The 25,389-nt window shown below is 42.7% G+C and overlaps 1 protein-coding gene across 2 annotated transcripts; it reads left to right on the plus strand.

Moving 5' to 3' along the window:
* On the plus strand, nt 1-25,106 carry LOC123747082 (glycine receptor subunit alpha-2). 2 transcript variants are annotated; one of them, XM_069317275.1, is made up of 12 exons: nt 1-175; nt 1,781-1,990; nt 2,682-2,794; nt 3,119-3,301; nt 8,554-9,051; nt 10,754-11,363; nt 12,727-12,830; nt 13,699-13,807; nt 15,277-15,500; nt 21,088-21,246; nt 22,112-22,488; nt 24,981-25,106. In XM_069317275.1, the coding sequence occupies exons 1-12, from the start codon at nt 130-132 to the stop codon at nt 25,003-25,005; spliced, it is 2,658 nt and encodes an 885-aa protein (XP_069173376.1). In that variant the 5' UTR covers nt 1-129; the 3' UTR covers nt 25,006-25,106. The 2 variants fall into 2 exon arrangements, with proteins under 2 accessions (XP_069173376.1, XP_045585044.2); XM_045729088.2 differs by lacking the exon at nt 8,554-9,051.
* The last annotated feature ends 283 nt before the right edge of the window (nt 25,107-25,389 follow it).

The raw sequence follows: 25,389 nt of genomic DNA on the forward strand, positions 1-25,389 counted from the left end.
GCGCTGCAAGAGTCTGGGGTCCCCGACGACTCAACATACGCCCGTCTCCTCACACCCTTCCCAGAACTCAGATCCTTCACTCTGTGCTACAGAATCCGCCTCATCAGGTTTCGGGAGGAGTCCACAATCATGTCTTACGCTGTTTCTGATCGTAAGGACAACGAGCTCAGAATAGGTGAGTTATCCCACCAAGACCTTGTAATTATTAAGTTCCACTTATTTTTTCATGGATATTCCTTCATGGGGCACCAGGCCTTTAGCTGGCCTACTCATTACTGGCCTATTACTCATATCAGTCTTATTTCTACACATTCTTCTGATTACATAGTACATATTGTAAATATGTGCACCACAGAACAAACATTGACGTACTAAGCAGCTAGATAGTAGAACTATTCGCTATTCACTACAAAATGCTTCACCCACGTAATACTAATACAAATAATCGCCAACAGAACCCAAATATTTAACCTAACTTAACCTTTGCCTATATATGCACAGTATGCCAGTATTTTATCATTAATTTATATTTGAGGAAATATCCGTTTTGAATTAACAGTATGTTAAAATTTATGAATGCGTCTTTGGGGTCGACCGCTGGAGGGAATGAACGTGGTTTGGATACCATAGTGGTGAAGTTTAAATAGGTAGTTATGGTTTACAGTATCAAAGGCCAATTGCGAACTCATTTTAGTCACGGGCTGTGTAGATTATATCAGACTAATTATGGCATCGTTAATACTCCTTTGGAAATGGAAGTCAAACTGACAGGGACTTAATATGTTGAGTTTTACAAGGTAAGAATAGAGGTGTATGTAAATAATTTTTTTCAAATATTTTTGAAATAGAGGTAGATTTGATATTGGTCTGTAAATGTTTGTCAGCTGTCTCGCTGCCTTTATGAACTGATAATACACTTGGTTTTTAAATATATATAAGGAAAAGTATGACACACTAGAGATTTGTTGAACAGAGCTATGGGTAGTGCAAGAGCAGGGGCAGCACTCTTATATCATAGATGGTATTTCATTAATGTTCCTAGCTTTGGTTTTAAGTGATTGAATTATGGATATAATGTCGTCGGGATGACTGGTTAAAGGAGTAGAGTTCGGATAGCTGCCTGTGAGATATGTAGTAACTTGTTTCTGGATCTCTTGATTGTGTCTGGGTCTCTGTGTGTGGGTAATGATTGTGTATGGTAATGATTGTCTGGGTCTCTGTGTGTGGGTAATGATTGTGTATGGTAATGATTGTCTGGGTCTCTGTGTGTGGGTAATGATTGTGTATGGTAATGATTGTCTGGGTCTCTGTGTGTGGGTAATGATTGTGTATGGTAATGATTGTCTGGGCCTCTGTGTGTGGGTAATGATTGTGTATGGTAATGATTGTCTGGGTCTCTGTGTGTGGGTAATGATTGTGTATGGTAATGATTGTCTGGGTCTCTGTGTGTGGGTAATGATTGTGTATGGTAATGATTGTCTGGGTCTGTGTGTGTGGGTAATGATTGTGTATGGTAATGATTGTCTGGGTCTCTGTGTGTGGGTAATGATTGTGTATGGTAATGATTGTCTGGGTCTCTGTGTGTGGGTAATGATTGTGTATGGTAATGATTGTCTGGGTCTCTGTGTGTGGGTAATGATTGTGTATGGTAATGATTGTCTGGGTCTGTGTGTGTGTGGGTAATGATTGTCTGGGTCTCGTGTGTGTGGGTCTGTGACTGTGTGGTGCTACAAGTGACACAAGCTTGGGCCAATGGGTAATGATTGTTGTGATTGGTCAGACCACCAGGTGACGGGACTGAGAGCGGCGCTCCACAGCAAGTGGGTGGTGACAACAGTAGAGACGCCTCTCGGGTCCTGGTCACACTTCTGTTTCCTCTACAGTTACCTTACTGGTCAATGGAGGGTGTACAGGGACGGGGTGCTGCGCGCGCACGGAGCCCTTCCTCTCTCAGAGAGCCCGCTGCTCGGGCACGGCGTCTACATATTAGGTCAGCTCCTTTAACCTCTTTTAATAAAAGCATTTTTAGTCTGCATTCTCTTAATCTTACTTAAAAACATGCTTTAATAAAGTTTTCATCTTCGTTGTATCAGTGCCGTTTAAAAAGTAGTTTACTGAATCCAGAAGCAGAGGTTTTATTGGTAACAATTTATACAAAACGTCATAGTTCTGGTTGTCATGGACAAGTGTATAGCAGAGTAACTCAAGCTTTACACAAATTATTGTTGACAGTTTATAATTTAATTTTGACATTTAGTTTACAATTTAAAGTTGTGATATAGCTTTGTAAACTATTACTGGATGATAATCCACAACTAACAACTGCCCTCTAACCTTCTAAACAATAACAACTGCCCTCTGACCTTCCAAATAACAACTGCCCTCTGACCTTCCAAATAACAACTGCCCTCTGACCTTCCAAATAACAACTGCCCTCTGACCTTCCAAATAACAACTGCCCTCTGACCTTCCAAATAACAACTGCCCTCTGACCTTCCAAATAACAACTGCCCTCTGACCTTCCAAATAACAACTGCCCTCTGACCTTCCAAATAACAACTGCCCTCTGACCTTCCAATCCACAACTAACAACTGCCCTCTGATCTTCCAAACAATAACAACTGCAGGGTTCCAGCGGGACCATGCTACGTTAGACTCACTAGAGGTGCTTGTGTTGGCAGGGCAGGAGCAGGACCAGCTGGGCGGGGGGTTCCAGCGGGACCAGAGCTACAGCGGGGAGATCACACAGCTCAACCTCTGGGCCACAGAGCTCGCCAACCACACCATCAAGAGGGTAAGTAAAGCCTTCGTCGTCGTTCTGGACACGTTGTAGTCTTGGCCAAGATGTGTGTCACAAAATGGATATTGATAGGGATATATATTACAGGTGCCAGGCTCGTGCTATTTAGTGTTTCTGTACCAATGTATACAGAGATTGTCTCATAGTATGCTGTGTTTCTGTTCCAGACAATTCAATGTTCCGCTCCTAGATATATATAAACTGTATCCCAGAGTGCCCAGTGCATGTGTCCCAGAGTGTGTCCAGGTGAGTGTATATGTGTCAGAGAAGTGAGTGTATATGTGACATAATGCAGTGTTGTGACAATACACATGGCAGGTGTGTGCGTGTAGTGAGGACGTGGAGGGGTCAGCGTTGGGCTGGTCTGTGATGGAGTGGCGGTTGTCGGGCCAGGCTCGAACCCTCACCCGTCTTCTTCCTCAACTCTGCGCCTCTGCCCCCCGAGCCTTCGTCTACTTCCCTCACCGCTACCCCATCAACCAGGCCCTCCATCTCTGTCAGGTGAGGCGACTGACTGTCAGGTGAGATCCTCTGATAATGGTCCTCATGTGTGTGACTCACAGCTAGTGGTCCTCTGGTGTGAGTCTCACAGTGGTCCTCTGGTGTATCAGGGATACACCAGAGGATCACTTAATTTCAGATCAGACCACTTAATTTCCAGATCACTTAATTTCCAATCTTAATTTATCCTTTAATTTATCCTTTTAATTATCCTTATCCTTAATTATCCTTAATTTAAATTATCCTTAATTTATATCCTTAAATTATCATAATAAATATATAAATAAAGGATAAATAAAGGATAACATAATAAAGGATAAATTATCCTTAATTTATCTTAATCTTAATTTATCCTTTAATTTATCCTTTTAATCTTAATCTTTAATTTATCCTAATCTTAATTTCCAGATCACTTAATTAAGACCAGATCACTTAATTTCCAGGGACACATTCTAAATATATCAAAAAAAGTTTCAAAAACTGTGGGCATTCTTTCTAAGATCAGATATTATGTACCACGCCCTGCCCTGGTGACTCTCTATTACTCCCTTATCTATCCATATCTCAACTATGGTATTTGTGCTTGGGGCTCTACTACCCAAAATCACTTACGTCCTCTAATTACTCAACACAAAGCTGCTATTAGGACAATATCCAACTCTGGCCCCAGACATCACTCGGTACCCCTACTCAAATCTCTGAATATGTTAGACATTAAGTCACTGCACATTCTCTCATGTGTATTATACATATATAAAACGCTAAACTATAATGCCAATCCTGATCTCAAAAGCTTCATAGAAGGTTCTAACAGAACCCATGAGCACCACACCAGAAATAAATACAGTTTTGATATTCCTAGAGTACGACTTAATCAAACTAGAAATGCTCTACAAATCAAGGGGCCCAGAATGTGGAATGCCCTTCCCAACCATGTTAAAGACTGTACCTCTCTCAATCAGTTTAAGTTAAAAGCGAAGCTATACCTAATAAATTCCCTGTAACCTACCTTACCCTTCTATTGTCAACCAATGTCTGTTTTTTTCTTTAAAGAGCGCTGTTTGTCGACATAATTGTATTTGTGCTGCTTTTTCATCTATGTTTTCATTTCTTGTTTTCATTCTACTCATTATGCTCAATTAGTATTAAGCTTGTCATTTAAGTTTATCATGCCCGAAACGCTTTGCGTAATAGTGGCTTTAGGCATTGTATGTACTAGCTATACCTATAAGTTAAACAATCCTTGTAAATATTTATTGTATGTATGTACCTTACCTAAATAAAATTGTATTGTATTGTATTGTATTGTATCACAGTGGTCCTCTGGTGTGTGTGACTCACAGTGGTCCTCTGGTGTGTGTGACTCACAGTGGTCCTCTGGTGTGTGACTCACAGTGGTCCTCTGGTGTGTGAGTCTCACAGTGGTCCTCTGGTGTGTGAGTCTCACAGTGGTCCTCTGGTGTGTGAGTCTCACAGTGGTCCTCTGGTGTGTGAGTCTCACAGTGGTCCTCTGGTGTGTGAGTCTCACAGTGGTCCTCTGGTGTGTGAGTCTCACAGTGGTCCTCTGGTGTGTGAGTCTCACAGTGGTCCTCTGGTGTGTGAGTCTCACAGTGGTCCTCTGGTGTGTGAGTCTCACAGTGGTCCTCTGGTGTGTGAGTCTCACAGTAGTCCTCTGGTGTGTGAGTCTCACTGTGGTCCTCTGGTGTGTGAGTCTCACAGTGGTCCTCTGGTGTGTCACTCACAGTGGTCCTCTGGTGTGTGAGTCTCACAGTGGTTCTCTGGTGTGTCACTCACAGTGGTCCTCTGGTGTGTCACTCACAGTGGTCCTCTGGTGTGTGTGACTCACAGTGGTCCTCTGGTGTGTGTGACTCACAGTGGTCCTCTGGTGTGTGTGTGACTCACAGTGGTCCTCTGGTGACACTCACAGTGGTCCTCTGGTGTGTGAGACTCACAGTGGTCCTCTGGTGTGTGACTCACAGTGGTCCTCTGGTGTGTGTGACTCACAGTGGTCCTCTGGTGTGTGTGTGACTCACAGTGGTCCTCTGGTGTCACTCACAGTGGTCCTCTGGTGTGTGAGACTCACAGTGGTCCTCTGGTGTGTGAGACTCACAGTGGTCCTCTGGTGTGTGAGACTCACAGTGGTCCTCTGGTGTGTGAGTCTCACAGTGGTCCTCTGGTGTGTGACTCACAGTGGTCCTCTGGTGTGTGAGTCTCACAATGGTCCTCTGGTGTGTGAGTCTCACAGTGGTCCTCTGGTGTGTGAGTCTCACAGTGGTCCTCTGGTGTGTGAGTCTCACAGTGGTCCTCTGGTGTGTGTGACTCACAGTGGTCCTCTGGTGTGTGTGACTCACAGTGGTCCTCTGGTGTGTGACTCACAGTGGTCCTCTGGTGTGTGAGTCTCACAGTGGTCCTCTGGTGTGTGAGTCTCACAGTGGTCCTCTGGTGTGTGACTCACAGTGGTCCTCTGGTGTGTGAGTCTCACAGTGGTCCTCTGGTGTGTGTGACTCACAGTGGTCCTCTGGTGTGTGACTCACAGTGGTCCTCTGGTGTGTGAGTCTCACAGTGGTCCTCTGGTGTGTGAGTCTCACAGTGGTCCTCTGGTGTGTGAGTCTCACAGTGGTCCTCTGGTGTGTGAGTCTCACAGTGGTCCTCTGGTGTGTGAGTCTCACAGTGGTCCTCTGGTGTGTGAGTCTCACAGTGGTCCTCTGGTGTGTGAGTCTCACAGTGGTCCTCTGGTGTGTGAGTCTCACAGTGGTCCTCTGGTGTGTGAGTCTCACAGTGGTCCTCTGGTGTGTGAGTCTCACAGTGGTCCTCTGGTGTGTGAGTCTCACAGTAGTCCTCTGGTGTGTGAGTCTCACTGTGGTCCTCTGGTGTGTGAGTCTCACAGTGGTCCTCTGGTGTGTCACTCACAGTGGTCCTCTGGTGTGTGAGTCTCACAGTGGTTCTCTGGTGTGTCACTCACAGTGGTCCTCTGGTGTGTCACTCACAGTGGTCCTCTGGTGTGTGTGACTCACAGTGGTCCTCTGGTGTGTGTGACTCACAGTGGTCCTCTGGTGTGTGTGTGACTCACAGTGGTCCTCTGGTGACACTCACAGTGGTCCTCTGGTGTGTGAGACTCACAGTGGTCCTCTGGTGTGTGACTCACAGTGGTCCTCTGGTGTGTGTGACTCACAGTGGTCCTCTGGTGTGTGTGTGACTCACAGTGGTCCTCTGGTGTCACTCACAGTGGTCCTCTGGTGTGTGAGACTCACAGTGGTCCTCTGGTGTGTGAGACTCACAGTGGTCCTCTGGTGTGTGAGACTCACAGTGGTCCTCTGGTGTGTGAGTCTCACAGTGGTCCTCTGGTGTGTGACTCACAGTGGTCCTCTGGTGTGTGAGTCTCACAATGGTCCTCTGGTGTGTGAGTCTCACAGTGGTCCTCTGGTGTGTGAGTCTCACTGTGGTCCTCTGGTGTGTGAGTCTCACAGTGGTCCTCTGGTGTGTGAGTCTCACAGTGGTCCTCTGGTGTGTGAGTCTCACAGTGGTCCTCTGGTGTGTGAGTCTCACAGTGGTCCTCTGGTGTGTGAGTCTCACAGTGGTCCTCTGGTGTGTGAGTCTCACAGTGGTCCTCTGGTGTGTGAGTCTCACAGTGGTCCTCTGGTGTGTGAGTCTCACAGTGGTCCTCTGGTGTGTGAGTCTCACAGTGGTCCTCTGGTGTGTCACTCACAGTGGTCCTCTGGTGTGTCACTCACAGTGGTCCTCTGGTGTGTGTGTGACTCACAGTGGTCCTCTGGTGTGTGTGTGACTCACAGTGGTCCTCTGGTGTGTGTGTGACTCACAGTGGTCCTCTGGTGTGTGTGTGACTCACAGTGGTCCTCTGGTGTGTGTGTGACTCACAGTGGTCCTCTGGTGTGTGTGACTCACAGTGGTCCTCTGGTGTGTGAGTCTCACAGTGGTCCTCTGGTGTGTGAGTCTCACAGTGGTCCTCTGGTGTGTGAGTCTCACAGTGGTCCTCTGGTGTGTGAGACTCACAGTGGTCCTCTGGTGTGTGACTCACAGTGGTCCTCTGGTGTGTGTGACTCACAGTGGTCCTCTGGTGTGTGTGACTCACAGTGGTCCTCTGGTGTGTGTGTGACTCACAGTGGTCCTCTGGTGTCACTCACAGTGGTCCTCTGGTGTGTGAGACTCACAGTGGTCCTCTGGTGTGTGACTCACAGTGGTCCTCTGGTGTGTGAGTCTCACAGTGGTCCTCTGGTGTGTGAGTCTCACAGTGGTCCTCTGGTGTGTGAGTCTCACAGTGGTCCTCTGGTGTGTGAGTCTCACAGTGGTCCTCTGGTGTGTGAGTCTCACAGTGGTCCTCTGGTGTGTGAGTCTCACAGTGGTCCTCTGGTGTGTGAGTCTCACAGTGGTCCTCTGGTGTGTGAGTCTCACAGTGGTCCTCTGGTGTGTGAGTCTCACAGTGGTCCTCTGGTGTGTGAGTCTATGTGATGCCACCAATAGGTATCTCAATACTAAAGATTGTTATAATATTTGTGCTCTGCGAAGCTTTTGCTAACTTCCCGTTCTAATAATGTTATTTACTATAGTTGAACTCTAGTAACCATTCTCAAGTCCACTCTTGTTGGGATGCTGCAGTTTTCTCTTATCCTTAAGCTGTTTATCAGCATATGTTATTTACATCTAACAAGAACATTAGGGCCTAATACTAGTCCTTGTGGCACTCCACTTGTCACCACTTGCCTGTATTGTTCAGCCTTCCTCACACTGATGCTTTGTCTGCTTCTTATCACGTGTATCAATACCAAGTCTACTTCCTTTCCTTCTGATTTTTGTTTTGAAATTTATTGAGGACTTTTTATTTTTTGGATTTTTTTAATTTTGTTTTGAAATTTCGAAGATAGTGCCTGCCCGAAACGCTATGCGTGTTAGGTGGCTGTGCAAGCATGTAAGAGCACCAGTGTTATGTAATCTCACAAACTAATGTTCCTTTTGTAAATAATAAATAAACAAACAAAAAGATAAATTTAGAGCTTCCTGTTATCCCATATTCTTTCACGATTTTATGAGAGTTTCTTGCTAGGGAATTGACCTTCCCGGAAGCCGGGTTGTGTCTCGGTAACGAATCATTTCTCTCAACGTCATTTACCACATTTTCTCTTACCATTTTCGCAAATACCTTCAGCGTGTTTTCTGCCCTCGGATTTCTAGAAATAATAGTGTCAGAACTTTTGAAAGATGAGAGGGAAAAGCTCTCCAGTCATATTTTCTTACAGGTGATTGGCGGAATGATAGCAGTTCCCCGGACTCAGGAGGAAAATTCACTTGTGTACCAGTCAACCCAGAGCTGGGGTCAGAAGTGCTCAGGGCAAGTTGGTTCATCTTACTTGTGGCTTGGCGCCACCGACGCCGAGGTGGAGGGCCGGTGGGTGTACTGGGGCTCCAGGGGACCCATTCCCTGGCAGGGGCCCTGGCGTGGACAGGGGCCCAATGGTGGCGTGGTGGAGAACTGTCTCGTCATGCTCTATGGCAACGATGAGGGAGAATGGTCCGACATTGCCTGTCTTGACTCGTATGCGTTTTGTGTTGCCTGCGAGATGGAGCAGCAGTCGGTGATGTACTTCAAGGGTCCGGCTCTGTGCCCCAACTCGCCTTTCAATGTGCAGTATGTGCTGGGAGAGGAGAGGGGAGGCAGACCCTCTCTAACAGGATTTTTGCACTCTGATATTTTCTGGGATGTTAAGAAAGGAGCATGGGTCCTTCAGTCACTAAAGGTAGGTCCATATCCAAGGCTTATCTAGTGTTTTTCTTTAAAATTAAAATATAAAGCAAATGCCAACCTAATACATTTTCACAAAAGGACAGACATCAGTCATCTTGCAATAGCTTTCAGGGAGAAACAGCAGTCACATTATCCCTTCTTAATGACCATTCAAGTCAATTCGCAAATGTTGGCGTGTTCGTCGGGTTTGTGAGGAGTGTGTACTGGGACGCAGCCAGGCCTCCTCACGCCATCTCCTCACTACATTCCCGATACAACCCAACACAGTACTTCCTAGCCAGTGAATATTTTTTGCTGGTAGGTGAAAGGAAACGGCGCCCAAATGGTTCTGTCCTGCCACATGTATTGAACCGGTCGGCCGAGCGGACAGCACGCTGGACTTGTGATCCTGTGGTCCTGGGTTCGATCCCAGGCGCCGGCAAGAAACAATGGACAGAGTTTCTTTCACCCTATGCCCCTGTTACCTAGCAGTAAAATAGGTACCTGGGTGTTAGTTAGCTGTCACGGGCTGCTTCCTGGGGGTGGAGGCCTGGTCGAGGACCGGGCCGCGGGGACACTAAAGCCCCGAAATCATCTCAAGATAACTCAAGATAACCTCAAGAACCCCGGACTCCTAGTTTGGAGCCAGAGACGTAGCCCACTATGCTACAGGACCCCTTCATGGTGTTACGACCATGAACCATACATGTTTGAGCCCCTTGTGTGGGGACATTACCGTGACCCTTGTACTGGTCACGGTGTGTCCGTGGCACAACCTCCATGTCTGAAGTCTAGTCGAACAGTGAGCCGGGCTCCGCTCCCTGGAGCAGGCTTGCTGCACGCCGGTGGCGTCACATAAAGCTCGTCACTGATTGGCTGAGCACCTGAGCCTCAACCAGTCATCTCTTATGTTGCATGAGCTCTAAACAGTGTCGCTGTACTTCAGCAAATCCCGGGCGTGTTACTGCCTACCCGGGCGCAATTTTATTTTGCAATCTGCCACAATTTACTTCTTTACAGACAAATATTACGCAAGATTGTGTATAAGACTTGTTCCTTTTTTAACTAAAATTACAGCTTGGGCCGTCTGTGATTTTTCTAGGTACGTAAAAATGACCATTGAGGTCGGAAAGGACGGTTATTAGACGGTGATCATAACACAATCCACCTGGATAGTTATTCAGATATAATGATATTTGAAAGCATATTATGGTTCCAGTAGTAGTCTTACGTGTAAACTGGCAAGTGAATATTTGTTCTAAACAGAGCATATTCTTAAGTTATAATTTTATTGTATTATAAACGATTGGTTAAAACATGAAAAATCTATGCTTAACTTGTTTTATTTAAAACAGACTGAATAATTTAGTTTTCTGTAAATGAAATTCTAGGGGATACTCAAATAGTTTTCGAATTTCATTTTTTTCATGTTTGAAAATAATACACCTTATTAACATAATCAAACATAATGAACCCTAATGTAACCTAACCTAAGTTAGCATAATCTTAATGTAACCTGATCATGGCAGGCCAGGCTACAGGATTTAAGCTAGGATATTATTAGTAGATAATATCTCTTAATTATGTAGTGGCATTGAAGTGATTACCTCCAGGATACCTTCTCCCTGAGGACAGATTGCTATATAGTTTACTTTCCTAACAACTATGTCCCTGTTCATTTTCTCGAGTTTCTATACGTATATGCCCTGGTGTAGGATGAGGCGGCCATGGCGTGGTGGACCCCCAAGAGTGATGGCATGTACCCGTATGGCACCAAGCCCTGGACTCTGGGCTCTGACCTGTGCAACATGGACGCTGGCCACACCGTCAACCTCACTCTCTCAGTGTGTGGCTCGGGCATGTTTACCTGCAGAAGCGGCTCCTGTATTGGGCTTCACCAGCGGTGTGACCTGAAGGTAGACTGCCCAGACAAGAGTGACGAGGTTCAGTGCACCCTGGTGGACATATTACCAGGCTACAGTGTCAATATACCTCCGCCACCACTTGCTGGGGAGTCACAGCTGTCTGTCTACTTCATTATCAACATCTTGTCGTTCCCTTCAATAGCCACAGAAGATCTTACCTTCGTCAGCACCATGGATATAACAATGCAATGGAAAGACACAAGACTTAGATATTTAAATCTGAAGGAGGACCGGACCTTAAATGTTGTCTCAGATGAATACGTGTCAAAGATCTGGACCCCTCAAGTGTTCTTCAGCAACGCGAAAGGCAATGTGTTTACTAACCTCGATAAAGGCTCACGTGTTGAGTGTATACAAGAGGGCAAGCCTGTGGCTGGTGGGCCAGACCTTCCGGAGGAAGGTAAGTGAAATTCACTCCAGTTATTCCATCTACCATTATCTTATTATGCAATAACAGTACATACCTATGGGTCATTCAGTGAGGTCAGCAGACGTGTTATTGCTGCTGCTAGGCTTTGGTTCGTCAAAAAGCACTTCTCGGGGGTTTGCACCACCTGCTGACGTTAATCTGACCAAATGTAAACTGTCACCAGAACTATTCATATGCCAAACGCCACTCTGTTACTGAATTTGAATAATTCAGAATGATGCACAACCAGAAATCTTAGTCAAATTTCCAAAATTTACCGCCATATGCTATACACTTGATTGTAAACTTTGCACAGACGTCTATACAGGATGGTGAAGGGCGCACGATTAGTAAATTAAACTATATGTAACTGGCTCCCCGCAGATGAAAACTACTTTGCTTAAGAGACTGTTGTAGCCTAGTTCTTGAACTATTTGTGCACTAAATGACAACATCGCTAAATTACATATGGACATATATAGCTCTATCATTTGAATGGTGGCATTAAACCATTGAATGTTCATTTATTTATTTATTTATATATACATGAAGGCACATTGGGTTTGTGAAATTACATAACAATGTTTTTACATTCTTGCAAAGTCAGTAACACGCATAGCGTTTCAGGCAGGTCCTTAATCTAACAGATAAGTAGGTAATTTAGAGCAAAATTTGGAAAATATTAATAGGTATATTGTAGGAAAATTTGAAGAATATTATTAGGAACATTGTAGCATAATCTAAAGAATATTAATAGGTACATTAGAGCAAAATTTGCGTTCAACATAACGACTATGATATTAATTGATAGCAGTGATTACAATGGTGAAGCTGCATGTCTTAGGCACACACATTGGGGGAGTGGGTAGCAGAAGATACAGTGCGAGTTTGAAGCAATAGGTAGGAAACTGAGGATAAAATTAGGTACTTTTTGGTTTTACTTTTGAATAAGGCTTAGGTTGGACAGCTTTTTAATTCGTTAAGGAGCGAGTTCCATAAACTAGGTCCCTTTATTTGCATAGTGTGTTTGTACAGATTTAGTTTGACTCTGGGTATATCAGAGGTATTTATCTCTGGTGTGGTGATCATGGGTTCTATTACATTTATCAAGGAAAAGTTGCAGATTAGGATTTGCATTTAGCAACAAAGTTTTTTGCGGATTTTTTCTGGGTGATAATGGGCGTGAGGTAATTTTCATTGGTTGAACCTAATGTGCAGATACCGTATGTAAGATAGGGATAGATTAGCGAGTAGTATAATGAAAGGAGAGCAGATTGGGGAACATAATATCTAATGGTAGAGAGTATACCAACAGCTTTTGATGCCTCTTTGGCTGTGTTTTATTTGTGTGCAGTGAGCATGTTCGCGGGGAGTGAGAACAGTGTGCAGGTGAGCCAACTCTACAGCGTCACCTACAACTGCGACTTCAACCTCCTCATGTTCCCCTTCGACGCCCAGGTCTGCCGCCCATGCTTCTCTTCACCTTACTACCTACATTGTATTTAATTGTATTTTTATTGTATTTTTTGAAGTGTGGGGCGATTTTATAATTTATTGAAAGATTCAGTTCATCTTAACGTTTTGATGCAATTTCCTAAGTTCGATTCGAGACCCAAATGGAAATTAAAAAGCAAATATCTTGGCATATATTGGTCTTCGCAAAAACAAAACAAAAATGAATAAATATTGGTCTTCAATTAAAGCGTCAGGGGGATATATGCACAGAGGTGGACCCATCTACTAGGTATACATACCTTAAGGGCTCATAGTGAGCAGTAAACTCTCCAGAGGTGATAGATCTTTAGTCCAACATGTAACAGAATTGAAGGGTTTTACCAGTTGAAATTGTTATTCAAATTCTAACCTGTCCTAGGTCTACCTTGTACAGTCTTAAACCTAATTTAGTATACAGTATATCACACCTAGGATAGTATATACAGTATATAATTATACTTGGTTGTTTCTTCTTTTCAGAGTCCTATACATAATAGTACCATACACGGACTTTCCCCAGCCCTATACGTAATAGTACCATACATAGATTTTGTATTAGGCGCGAGTCCATATACTCGGCTAGTTTATTCTAGGTGAGAATACCTGGACTCACACACCAGTGTAGAGTCCATACCTGTACACACCAGTGTGAGAGTCCATACCTGTACACAGCAGTGTGAGAGTCCATACCTGTACACAGCAGTGTGAGAGTCCATACCTGTACACACCAGTGTGAGAGTCCATACCTGTACACACCGTCTATATTAGCTATATTTACTACCATTGATGAAGAGAAGGTTAATATGTCTAAGACTGGAGGTGTCGCTGGCAGGCGTGTGCCCTGACCTTCCGCCTGGTCTCCGCCTCCGCCGCCTACCTCACCCTCGTACCGGGACACGCTAACTACTCCGGCCAGATCAACCTCGTCGAGTATGCTATTGGTGAGTCTTGTTAGTGGTGAGTCTTGTTAGTGGCGAGTCTTGTTAGTGGTGAGTCTTGTTAGTGGCGAGTCTTGCCGCCTTTTCAGCCCTCACACTTATCATTATTTTCCTCACTACGTTACGATCAGATTATGCTATTTTTATATTATCTTGACAGTGGGGGGTATCTAGTAACCCACCATGTAGGGTGCAGTGTCTGTGTATATATAATACAATCAGCCTGCTTACCCAAAGGTTGCAGAGTAGAAAGTACGGATGTTTCACTTCTAAATCAACATTTGCATGTTGTATGCGTCTCTTGCATCGCAAAATGATGTTGTCTTGGTCAATCCAGAGACCCAGATCATTAATGGTCTTAACTGGGAGGTTCTCAAGGCCTTCCCCATAAGTTTGTGTTTGTGTTTGCTGTACCCAGTAATTCAGAGCACTGAAATTTGTGTGATGCCCATTTTGTTTAAGAAGTCAAACATTGAGGGGACTCGGATTAGTTTATTATTTACTTCAGAGTACCGAGTAGGATCAATTACAAAAGCCCTGAGTGGTTGTGGTATCTCAGTGGGAGAAGTGACATTACTCACAATGACGTGTGGCATTTGGTTAGGGTACTGGTCACTGACTAGCCAAAGAGGTTCATGGAACCACATCTCAATTTTGGATGATTGTTTCAACGTCAATCCTCTGTAGAGTCAGCAGGATCCTATTTTATGGGTACATATCCAAGTATGTATCCAGTTGACAACTCTATTTCCTTTACGTGATTGCTCACGTAACGTGTTTTACTATTATTATTTTTCACCCACTGTAGTACTGCCTCATTATCTGACCATACCACTGTTTCTTCAAAGTGGATGTTGCTTAAGATTTTGGTCAGATAATGAGCCAATTTTACTCCTAGCAGTAAGGCAGTTAACTCCAGCTGTGGCAATGACCGTTTCTTTAAGGGTGCCATCCTGGCTGTAGATGTAAGCAAAGTTGCTTGATCATTTGTCACTAGGTAGGCTACCGTGCCGTAAGCATTTCCTGAGACATCGCAGAATCAACGCAGAATACATGTAGCTTAATTTAGAAACTGTACTTGTGATGGATCTCGAACCCATTGATGATGTGATAACTTAAACTGAATTTTGTAACTAGCTCATCAAGATTGTAACTTGCTTAACAAATGAATTGTGGGGTTCAGTCCCTGAGCCCATTATGTGCCTCTGTAACCCTTTCCACTACCGCCCACAAGATGGGTATGGGGTGCATAATAAATGAACTAAACTAGTGGTTGATAATTATACATACAACAAAATAACGGTGGAGTATGTAGACACTTTCAGTCCCTGAGCCCATTATGTGCCTCTGTAACCCTTTCCACTACAGCCCACAAGATGGGTATGGGGTGCATAATAAATGAACTAAACTAAGTATGTAGAGTGAGCAGCACCTACGGTGTCAAGAACTTAACTACCACCCTCGCCTCTCAGGTCGTTTGTCCATCAGCTCGTTCAAGGACGGAGGGTTCTCGTCCGTGGCTGTTCAAGTGAGGTTCGCGCGCCGCTACGGCTTCTACCTCCTCACGCTCTACATCCCTACCATCCTCCTTATCTTCATCGCTTATGCTACCTTCTTCTTCAACCCTGATGACTTTAACTCCCGTATTACTGTGTGTCTCACGGCGCTTCTGGTCCTGGCGTCTCTCTACACCCAGGTTAGTCCTCTCACACTCTACCATCTTCAAACATTAATCTAGGAATATTTTGTAGTTTTATTTATTTATTTATATGTACAAGAAAGTACATTGTATTTATGAGTACATAGTATTAATGTTTTTACTTGTAAAGCCACTAGCAGGCATAGCGTTTTGTGCAGGTCCTTAAGTTAACAGTAGTAAATACACACACACTCCTATGTGTCACCTTGTGGTGGTGAGGAGGTTCACATATACGACTCCCAGTGTTGTCTTGGACCCCCACCCCCCTCTCGTGCCTCTCTTGTCCCTCTTCCTCCTCTCTTCCTCCTCTCTTCCCCCTCTCCTGCCTCTCTCTTCCCCCTCTCCTACCTTGTTGAAATATTCCACTCATCATATCAGTTATAATATAAGGAATGAAATATTTCCATACCATACCTATATTTTATCTAAGAATCATATCTACTAATGATTTAAGGATCATCTGTATCTACATCAAAAGCCATCATGACCAATCGGTCACGTACTCTATTGAGCTTAATGCCTGTATAACATTGAACATGTAATATCAAGAATATAGGAGCCAATAATCAAAAAATATTATTGGAACAAAAGGTATAGCTTCCACCATCATTTAATCCTCAACACTGCTACAAGTATCCATCCTACAGTAAATGCTACTAGGAATTCATTCAACATCAAGCTGCTTATCTTCATAAAAAATACAGTCTGGTCTCAGCAAGAGGAACATTATCTGGCTACTGTCAGATAGGCTCCGGTTCTCAATTCAGGATAAGTTATTGGTTGTTTTAGAGAGTAGATTGGCCAATTGAATGCTAAGACATTAATATACATCCATATATAAATCGAGTCGTTAGGTAGCGAGGCAACGCCTCATCGTCTAGTATGTTGTGTTAATAACCTATTCAGTAACTGAATCCTTCATATAAATCTGATCTATATTTTAATATATAGTTATCATGAGTGTATAAGATTTAATTTGCTCATTATATCTACATTATTCATGTATAGTTATACCTTGTGTGCAACAGCACAGATATTCTAAAAGGAATAATACACAATAATCTAACCAGAGAATTAACAGAGAATTTAGCTAAAATAACAGTAACCACTGACTTAACTTAAACATGTCTCCTCTCGACCAAAGCTGCCAGGCCTCTGACCAAGCGTCGGTTCCCAGGCCAGGCAAACTACCACAATATCAACTAAACATCCACATCAACTATTGTGGAAATTCTACTAACAAAATGTAGTACTAATATTCAAATCATTATTAATCTTAAGAGTATTAAATATTGTTACATTGCGCAATATAATTTACTGGCAGACAATAATAAGAATTAATCCAGGTTGAACTATAACCACTCGCTTAATTGACAACAAGTTCCCACACTGGCCACATCCAAAAATGGTCAACCCCCACATGGAGAAACCAACATGAAAATACTTGCACAAAAGCCTCATACAATATAATGCAACTCAGGCACACTACAGCATGCTACAATATATAACATACAATAATCTAATATCATCCAACTGGATACTATACTAATTATAGAACAAGACAATAAAGTAATATAAGCATCAAGAGTAATGTTAGAATCCGGTCCGTCTAATTACCACAAGCTACCACAAGCTTCACAAAGTTTCCTGACAATGCGTTGGTAATGAATAAATATGATATATTTACTCATTATAATGTTGGTACTGAATGTACAACACGAAAAAACATAATTTTAATCTGAAAAAATATCTTTTTATAAAGAAATTAGACGAAAATAAGTTTGGTTAAGTTAGGTTAGCCTAACCTATCATATTTATTCATTACTAACGTATTGCCAGGAAGCTTTGTGAAGCTTGTGGTAGCTTGTGGTAATTAGACGGACACTTAGAATCCTAGTAAGATTCGTAACACCATCAACAACTAGCAGTCTTAAGGACCCTACTTGCTACAGCCCATTACTAGTATCAAGGATAGAGGAGTGGCTTTACAACCCAGCATAGGAACCTTACCTTCAGCTAAGAGAGCTTATTTGTGTTGCATTTGATTAATCATTTACAATAATTCTTTAATTTTTAATTCATGGTACTAGTAACCAAATTTTTGGTCTTTTTGAATCTAGATACCAAGTACTTGGACCACATTTTTAGTCCTATGTAATTCTCCTCTTTATCAATTCAAGTATTTTCCTCCACATTTTTGGTCCCTCTTGTAATCAAATATTTCAGTGGTAAAATGCATAAGAAGCTTTTCCATAGGAATAATTATACATAACCTAGCCTATTGCCCTATATACCCATAATTAACTATGGCAAACCCTATTTCATGTGAAAAACAGTAGGGCAGTTATAGAGGATCTTATCAAACTCGTACCAGGGTAATTTATCAAGTAATAATTGTGCAAAAATAGTGCCATTTACTATTTTTAAACAATTATTACCATTTGTTGACTTAAGTGTATACGGGTCCAATACAACATAACTAAATTTTTACATTTTGATAATTGTACAGCCTGTTACTCCAGATTCTAGGGAGGTACTGTATAGAAGGCTGAGCTTTGGAATCATTGCTTACGTAGACAGGATATGTTAGTTATCAAAAATACATATACTGTACATTTATCCTTATTTATCTCGGTGATTAATCCCAGAAAAGTCAAAATGACTTCCAGTATTCCACCACCAGCTGAAACAGGAAATATAAGGACACTCATGGGTCTGCAGAATCACTTATCTCAACTGATTGACAAATGTCAAAAATTTAGCTAGTCAACCATTTCCTAATTATATAACTCTGGATAGCAGGGGTTAAAGCTGCTGTGGCCAAATCTGAACAAATCAAACACTTTTCTGATACTTATTTAGCAGAAGTGGCTAAAGCAGATCTGAGCAAAGATGAACTTCAGGATATCATAGCTGAATCGGCTATCTATGAAGACACAATTAAGGATCAACTGGATCCTTTACTCAAACTTGTATCACAAACAGTAGGCCAGCCACATGTGAGCTCATCCAATCAGGTTGGTACCTCAACAGTCCCACATTCTGAAGCAGAGCTTCCAAAGGTACATTACCATATTTTGAGGGCAAGGATGAAGATTAATTGGATACATTCTAGAGAGCCTTTGATTCTATAATACATTCCAAGTCTTCTCTTAGAAAGGCTATTCAATTTCAATATCTGCAAGGCCAATTAAAAGGAGAGGCTAGGCAGGTCATAGCAAACTTGTCATTAATAGATGATGATTTTGACCTAGCCATACAGTTATTACATGATAATTACAGTGATAAGGAGACTGCAATTGCACATCTCTCATACAAATGATTGGATTTACCCTCTTACTAATACAACTTATGAATCACTACAATCATTTTGATTGTCTATAGAATTGATCTCCAAAGCCCTCAGCACTAAAGTACCTGCAGATAATACAGAGTGGCTTATAAAGTTAATCATACAATGGAAACTACCTAATGAGATTATAGACAGCCTATGCTTCCATTATAACGCCAACATTTTTAACATTGAAACAGATCTTTGATGGACTTTGAGCTCACGTATAAAGATTTCGGAGCCAAGGGAAACTTAGAAAGATTAATCCACGAAATATGAATCTTCGGACAAGAACAAGAATGTCCAATCATTAAATCAGAAATCAAAGCCACAGAACTCATCTTCTGCAAAGTGGAAACAGAGTAATGTCAGCTTATATTCAATATCGCCCACAGTAAATAGCAGTGTAGGAAACAAAGCTCCAAAGGCAGATAAGACAAAAGGAGCTAAAAGTGCTCCAAAATGTTTGTCAGGGAGTACATACTGTACAGTATATAGGTGCACTACGTAGACAGTGCCAGCATAATCAATCGTTTGAAATCTCTGAACAGTTTCATCCGTTGTTTGCAGAAGGACGATTCAAGTGAGTGTAACACAATTGCAGACTTGCCATTGTCATAAGAGTACATCACTCGGCACTCTGTGGTGATATCAACACTCAATCTAGATTACGGACAATCAATAATCAACCTACATCTCTGGCAAAGCTAGAGGAGGATAATTCCTCACCAGCTGTACAATTCTGTAAGGTACAGTGGTATGTTAATGCCTTAGTAGCAAAAAGGCCAGAAAACTTATTGGAACATGGATGGTGTATTTGGATTCTTTCATAAGTTACAGTCATTGACACATGAAAAGTTTGCAAAGAGGTCATGAAATCATATCCAGAATTTCCTGAAGAAAGTCTCGGTGAAGAATTCCCGAGCTGTTGAAAACTCTGCTCATATTGGCGCCCAGCAGCAACTGTAGAGTTACACTTGTACACTTGAATGACTCATAAATCTTGGGAGTCTTGTTTTGTTAATTTACCTAAATTTAATTGAGGATTACTAACACTGGTGGCCTTGTCAAGGACAGGAAGCTGGCAGCTTTTCAAAGGTGTTTGAAAATTCTATTTCTAAAATTTCTATTTCTAAAATTCTATTTTATTCTATTTGCCCTGATGATCTTTTCCAGTTGAATTTTAAAATTTAATAAGAGTTTTGGCATTGTGTATAAGATGCCTTGCACCCTTGTCCCTCCTGGTTACCAACAGGGGAGAACACTCTTGTTCACAACTTTGTCCCTCCTGGTTACCAACAGGGGAGAACACACTTGTTCACAACTGAAAAGGATTACAAATGAACTAAGGAGCACCATGGGTCAAAACACATTGAAAATTTTACTCTATAAAGAACATGAACTGATGCATGAAATAGACATTTCCAGTATTAATAAATTTGCTCAAGGTAAAGCTAGAAAATGTAACTTATAAATTATAGTTTTGTTGCTTTTGACACTTGTAATGTATACCTGCACGTAATATTATTGAATTGTGAGACTTGTTTGTTGTATTGTCTGGCAGTATAGCAAATGAAGCAAAGGACTTTACTATGCATGTGAAAAGTTTGTTTTAATATTTGTGTATTTTATTTTAATTCAGGGGCCCCTTTATAAGATAGTCACCTGAATTTACCCAAGGGCAACCAGCTCTCTCTAGTGGCCTCGACGAGGACAGGAAGTCGGCGGCTTGTCAAATGTCCCCCCCTCCCTCCATTTGTTCTGATTATATTGAGTTGGATTATAAATTGTAGGAGTGCCCGCAGTAGCTTACTCCAGCCCTGGGGATTAGTGATAGTCTGGCTCCTGTCAAAGAGTACTCTGGGCTGTCTTCCTTCTGCTTCCTTCATTGCTCTGTCTCCTTATCTTGAATTGTGAATACATGTGCCTGCATCTCAACTCTTCAGCATCTCTGCCTCCTGATTCTTATTTGATGGGAATGTGTAAATGTTGTCATACTTGTTTCAAGGTTAGTGGCTTCCTGCAGTTCTTCACTCATACTATACTAACATTTTGAGATTAGACAATGTCACAATAACATAGTTGCAAATTAGACACAAGCTAGACATTTAAATAATGGTCCTGGATGGACCGGAATGTCATCAATGCTTATATTTTCAGGTTTGTGAGTTGAGTGCCTTTTGATATTAGTTATACTTAATAGAAAAGCCTTTCATTAATCCCACTAGATTAGTTACAATATTTTCATTGCAGACATCCGGCTCCCTGCCCAAGACATCATACTTTAAGCTGGTTGATGTCTGGCTCTTCTTCTCTATCGTCATGATGTTCATTATTGTACTCTTGCAGACTCTCATTGACTTCTACCACCAGAAAATGTTTGATGATAACAGCAGAGTTGTTCAATATTTTGTAAGTGAAATATTATTAGAAATTTATACATTCATTCTTCTCTCGTAAGACTTTATGTTCTAAGCTTATACATTCATTCTTCTCTCGTAAGACTTTATGTTCTAAGCTTAGGTATGGAACTAATATTTACTATTAAGTATGATACTTTAAAGGACAAAATTATAATGCCTTTGAGTGGTATTAGAAATCTTATAAGGATGAACTTGCCCAAAGTATACAAATTAATAAAAGGGTTTAAGAATGAGGATAATAGGTGCTAAATATATTGACACAAAACAGGACATGAACCAGTGCATAAACATTGGACAATTTTACATTCAGAAAAGACCTGGGGAAAATACTGGCTTGTAAATATAGTTGTTGATTTAAGGAATAGGTTACCAAGCAACATAATAGATGTGCAAGCACATGATTGTTTCAACATTAGTTTAGATATGTGAATTTGGGTGGGTATAAATAGGAGCTGCCTCACATAGGCCAATAAGCCTGCTGCAGCTCTCCCCTATAATTATACTCTTAAATAATGTTAGATAACCTTTTTTGTCAGCTGTGACAGTCTGACAAGTTAGTTGTGTGTAAACTTAGACAGGTTCATATTGTGAAGATAGTGTGGGAACATCTCTTGAGGAGGCAGGAACGCCTATTTAGAATACTTGCACACCTCTTGCAACACCATTTAGAGCCCTTGGAACATGAACAAATAATAATGGAGCACAGGACAATGTAGGAAATATATTAGACCTAGAAACGGGCCCCTGAGAGAAGTGAGATGGCATCACTCCTGCGTGGCACCATCTCACCCCCTCTCAGCAATATATTGTATGTAAAAAAAGAACATAAATTCTTACTATTTATGTATTTTCAGAGAAAAATGTACACGAGCTACTGCAAAATAATGCAAAAATTTACTGAAGAAAACAAACTGACAAATGAGTTATCTGATAAAGATTCAACACCAAAAGCTAAATCAAATGGCATTCAAATTGAAGTAAAGAGCCTAGAGATTTGTCGTTCCAAATCCCGAACGAGAAGTTGTGTGAGCGGCGGAGGCCCAGAAGCGGCAGACACTGATGGTGTAGAGAGCGAGGCGGCGCGACGCATACCTGTGTATGGACGTGCTGTGCGGAGGATAGACTGGACCACCAACCAGGATGTCAACATGAGACTCATGGAGAAGAGCAGGGTCTTGATCCCTGCTATCTTCATCATATTCAACTGCACTTACTGGGGAGCAGCTCTTGGGTACGCCAAGTGGGTTACGTTGTTGTGCTTTCAAACGGTTACAACTCCTGCCATCTAACCCTGCTCCTGTCACAGCCCCTGCCATCTACCTCTTGCTCCTGCCACAGCCCCTGCTCCTACCACAACCACTGCCATCTACCCCTTGCTCCTACCACAACCTGTACCATCTACTCCCTGCTCCTACCACAACCCTTACCATCTACCTCTGCTTCTACCCCTTGCTCCTGCTACAACCCTTGCCATCTAAATCTGCTGCTACAACAACAACAACCATCTATCATCCCTGCTCCTTCCATCTACCTCTGCTTCTACCCCCTGCTCCTACCACAACCCTTGCTTCCGACCATTACTGCAACCTCCACTGTCTACCCCTATCCCCAGCCTCTACCACATGCCCTGCTGTCCACTCCTCGCTCCTACCCTAACCCCCGCCAGCTATCCTTACCCTCTACTACTACAACCACAGCAACCTACCCCTTCCTGCACTACTATTTGTTGCTTCTCTGTTCATTATCCCTACTATCTACTTAATTTATCAAGAAGAATAACTTCATAATACATAATGAACAAGTCTATGACCCTTGAATGTATAAGTGGTTCAAGTGGCCAGTTGTGAAGTCTTGTGAAATCTTCGGCGATTTCTCAAGGTGTCACGAGGACTACGACGATTCCTGAAGGTGTCACAGAGAGCATGGAGACTATCAAGTCATGTATGTACAGTATTTCACATTACAATTTTTATCTTCTCATGTGATAAGGTCTACCTTAATGTAAGTTTAAATTTTTATAGTGTATCTGTTCTAAATTTGATTTCCAGACCTGGCCCCTCAAAGAGGCACGAGGAGCAATGGCCTATAGACACCTCCGTGTAGTTGGAAGCAGTCTAGATCTGCAGTCTATCGCCATCTACTAGGTCAGGCACCTAGAAAGATAGGAATCCCAAAACAAACTACAGCTGGTGAAAAATTGCTAACCAAAAGTCGAACGAGCCAGCAGAACTCCCCAATCAGAAAACAAGCATGATGTCACCACAGTCTACGCAACTTCCCCCCCTCCCCTGGAGGGGGTTCCAGACCTCCCGCGCCGGCTACTCAACCCCTGTTTAGTGGCTGAATATCAAAAACACAAAAACCCTTTGACTGGAGGGAGGGATGCCAGGGAGCTCTGGGTCTCGCCCAGAAAATCGCGTTTCATTACATTCAATGCTGTTTTTTTGTGGAAAGCTTCTTGGGCTCCCTGGAGTTACCTAGCCAAAGATAAAGTAAAAGAGGGACTTACCCAGGAGATGGCTGCCACTTGCTCCTCAACTCAAAGTCAAGACAACTGGCTGCAATCTGCAACCCAAGGCTACACACACCCGAGAAGGGCCAGGAACAGTAACAAGGTACAGTACGGCCAAGACCCTGTTCGACCTCCAAAAGCCCCGTGCCCGAATGTCGGCCGAGATCGTTGTGGGCATGGGGATAGACCACAGGCTGGCTGGACCAAATAATCCTGCAGACGACTTGAGAGACCCACGCCCTGGAACAGGGAAGAAAGGAAACCAGGTCAACCCAAAGTGCATCCCCTGCCACGGAGGCCATGGTGCACAAGTAACGGCTAAGAGCTGCAACCAGACACAAAACACAATGCACCCCCGGCCCAACCAACCAAGCATCAGCAACCCATGGACCCCTCCAGAAAGCAGCAGTTTCATTCTTCGCCAGAAAAGGAGACTGCTGCAAACGAACAAACCGACCACCAGGACCGAAAGAGCTCCCCCTGCCCCAGAGGAGAGCATGAAGCTCCCAGACCCGACCCTCGACCGCCACCCAACACAACAACCTTAGAACTGAGTTTGGGTAGCCAGTGCTGGAGGTCTGGGACCCCCCCCCCCACTTTCCCCCTCCCAGGGAGGGGGTAGTTGCACAGACAGTGGCACGGCAGTTGTAGTGACATCATGCTTGTTTTCTGATTGGGGAGTTCTGCTTGCTCGTTTGGATTTCGGTTAGCAGCAACATACCAGCTATAGTTTGTTTTGGGATTCCTACCTTTCTAGGTACTTCACCTGATAGATGGCAGATATAGACTGCTTCCAACCACACGAAAGTGTCTATAGGCCATTGCTCCTCGTGTCTCTCTGAGGGGGGCCAGGTTCTGGCGCTAGTCCTCTGTAGGCCTTGAATTCCATCGATGACTGTTGCCACGGTCTAATATATGCACATCAGCCCGGTATAGTTCTGGGAAGCCGAAGGGGCTCTCCACAGAAAACTACCTTTCTAACATGAATAAGTTTCCATTGTCAGTGGTAATTTAGATCTTCCTTGGTCAGTGATTTAACTTAATTCAAAATGCAACCAACAAGAGCTGCCTAGCACCCAGTAAATAAACAAGGGCATCAGGTGTAAAGAAACTTAACCAGATGACATGCCTAACCCAGGAACCAAGCTTGGGTTCTATCAGTTGTGAGCAGACTACTAATAATGTTAATTGTATTCTTTAATCTTTTACAGGTATGTCAACACCATAGATGATTGAATTGAAAAAGGTGAATAGATACAACAGTGTCCCTAGATGACAACGGCAGTCCAAAACGGCACAAGTACTCCAGATGCTCCTTGATGAAAATGTATTAAAAGAAAATTTTACTAAAGTAGGAATTTGCATTAAGATAGTTAAATATACTATTAAGAATTCAAACTTGCTACTAATTGGGGTTCAAATAAATTAATGCAACAATTATGAGAAAAATCAACACAAGATTTACATACACTGAATAACTTGACATTTCTAAACATTCTTGAATGTCAAGAAACTTTAATGTTTGAATTAGACTTGTCTAAGTCATCATGCTCACTGAAACATAAAATCAAGTAATTTCCTGGCCACACTAGTGTTGGGATGTAGATGTAGTCACATCTA

The sequence above is a fragment of the Procambarus clarkii genome, chromosome 87 (assembly GCF_040958095.1).
Source record: "Procambarus clarkii isolate CNS0578487 chromosome 87, FALCON_Pclarkii_2.0, whole genome shotgun sequence".
Lineage (NCBI taxonomy): Eukaryota > Metazoa > Arthropoda > Malacostraca > Decapoda > Cambaridae > Procambarus > Procambarus clarkii.